Below are 2137 nucleotides of genomic sequence, written 5' to 3' on the forward strand. Positions count from 1 at the left end.
TGTAGTACTGCAGTAGCACTGGGTAGTACTGCAGTAGTACCTGAGAGAAGGCGATGCCAAACGTGACTCCAGCGATGATCCCCATGTTGCTCTCTATGAAGGACGTCACCAGTTCATAGCAGCCCTGCAGACACAAGCATTGATTGATCGACTCATTCATTCATTCATTGATGTGCTCTGACTGCAGCCCGTTTAGAGCCCAGTGACGTCTCCAGAACCAGCTGCTCTATGACTGAAACATTTTTATTCCTGCACAGCAGCAGCTCTTGTAAACTTGTCGTTTCACATATTTCTGAAGGCTAACTGGCTAACTCTGGGCGCTGCATGTGTCTGATGTGACTCAGTGCAGCAGCAGCAGGGGGCGCTCATGGAACATCTGACTTTCTACCAACAAATGCTGCAAATGTCTGACTTTCACCATCGTCTCCCTGAACTCGACCAGCTTTGGAATATGAGAATAAAACACGATGTTTACAAAAACAAAGTTTACCAAAGTCGCTCAGACTCCATCTTCAGACGAGGAAACCTTCGACCAACAACTCAGCAGCTAATCGGAGCTTCAGGGGAATTTCTGACCTGTTTGTGGACTTTGCGTGCAGCCACAGTTGCGTTCTTCAGGTCGGTTCCGCTGCAGTCGGAGAAGCTCACGCAGCAGCTGGCAGGAATCCCGGCCACGGGGAAGTAGAGGCTGCTGAGCCAGCTGGTGTAGTTGGAGACGCCACAGCAGCGCAGCTACACAGGAAACACATCATGAGAGCTGCTCTGGATTCATGAGCACGTCGTCAGAGCCAGAATGAACGTAGTCTGTCTTTTCCAGATGTTCTGTAGAACTTAAAGCTCAGGTTGGTTGTATTTCTTTTAACCAATCACAGTCGTCGTGGGCGGGGCTAAGTGCAGCTGACCCTTAGCAGGTGACATCAGGCTGCCTGGAACATAAACCTGCACTTCATTGGATGTTAGACGCTGTTGACCTGTTAAACATCAGTACTGTCTGAAGAAAAACACATCAAGGTTTGTTTACAGCCTGTTTTCTCATTTACGTTCCAGCTAGTTCCAACATCTGCGCTAGATTTTTAGTCATTTTTTATTTCTTTGAGGATGCCGGATGGTTGACTGTCAACAGATGATAGTTCTGATGGTTTATGCAAAAACAAGAAATCATGTTACTTATTATGAACCAAAACTATGAAGGACTAAGAAGAGAGCCCTGAGGAAGCCCAGTAGTAGTAACCGAGGACATCAGAGGGATAAACCTGTGAGACACCAGTTTTATAGGAAAATACGCCAAGTCCCTGAGAAATAAAATGTTGTTCAGGAGTAAATGATCAAAGAGGGGAAACTTCTCACTCTGCGCTGGACGCCGTCGACAGCCAGACTTCGGTCGTCTCGTCCGTCGTATCTCATCACTGCGTCGCTGAACGTGGTCAGAAACGTTCCTTTAATCTGAACAAACAGAGAACTGTCTGGACCAACTGTTGTGTTCAAGTGTTGCAAAACTCTGAAATGTGTTTCTGACCTCGTGACGAAAGACGAATCCAGAGATTCCAGCGATGAGTTCAGTCAAGAAGACCAGCGACAGAAAGACGGCGTACTGAGGAGAAGTCAGCAGGAAGCCCAATGATGTCATTTCCTTTACTAGCATTTATACAAATCTGCTTCACAGTGACAGCATGAATAGAAGCGTTTGTTTGGAGCTTCATGGTGAAGAAGAGCAGAGCTGGAAGGAAAAGTCTTGGTTCCAACCTTCATCTGTGGCCAGCAGACCTGATCAGAGACTCTGAGACAGAAGCTTCAGAAGTTTGTTCTGACGGCTTCATGTCCACACGAGAGTTTTAATCCACTAAAGAACTCGACGTCTGTCTGAGAAGCTCTTTGGCTGAGGTTCTAGAAAGCTGCTGGTTCTATCTGAGTCATTGAGGACGTTTAGCGGATTAAAACCAGCCAACACCGATCCGGGACCAGAACCAAGACTCTAAACAAAGGATCAGTGCAGAAGAATCAGCAGCGTCTTCAGACTGACAGATGACAGAACCTGCTGCCACTTTTCCTTCAAACTGTATTTTCTGTTGCAGGTTTGTCAGGATTAAATGTAAGAAGAGCAGAGCTGAACACATTCATGAGGGTTTAGGGTTTAGGG

General features: G+C 46.7%; 1 protein-coding gene across 1 annotated transcript in view; it reads right to left on the reverse strand.

Moving 5' to 3' along the window:
* Positions 1-2137, reverse strand: part of LOC103373523 (tetraspanin-7-like) — a 16329-nt gene that overhangs the window by 5560 nt on the left and 8632 nt on the right. Inside the window, exons 3-6 of the mRNA XM_008303425.1 lie at positions 1517-1591; positions 1348-1443; positions 577-732; positions 41-124 (exon numbers count right to left, since the gene is read on the reverse strand). Coding sequence (XP_008301647.1) covers positions 41-124; positions 577-732; positions 1348-1443; positions 1517-1591 — 411 coding nt within the window. The remainder of the gene's footprint in view (positions 1-40; positions 125-576; positions 733-1347; positions 1444-1516; positions 1592-2137) is intronic.

The sequence above is a fragment of the Stegastes partitus genome, unplaced genomic scaffold, assembly GCF_000690725.1.
Source record: "Stegastes partitus isolate 25-593 unplaced genomic scaffold, Stegastes_partitus-1.0.2 Scaffold2003, whole genome shotgun sequence".
NCBI lineage: Eukaryota > Metazoa > Chordata > Actinopteri > Pomacentridae > Stegastes > Stegastes partitus.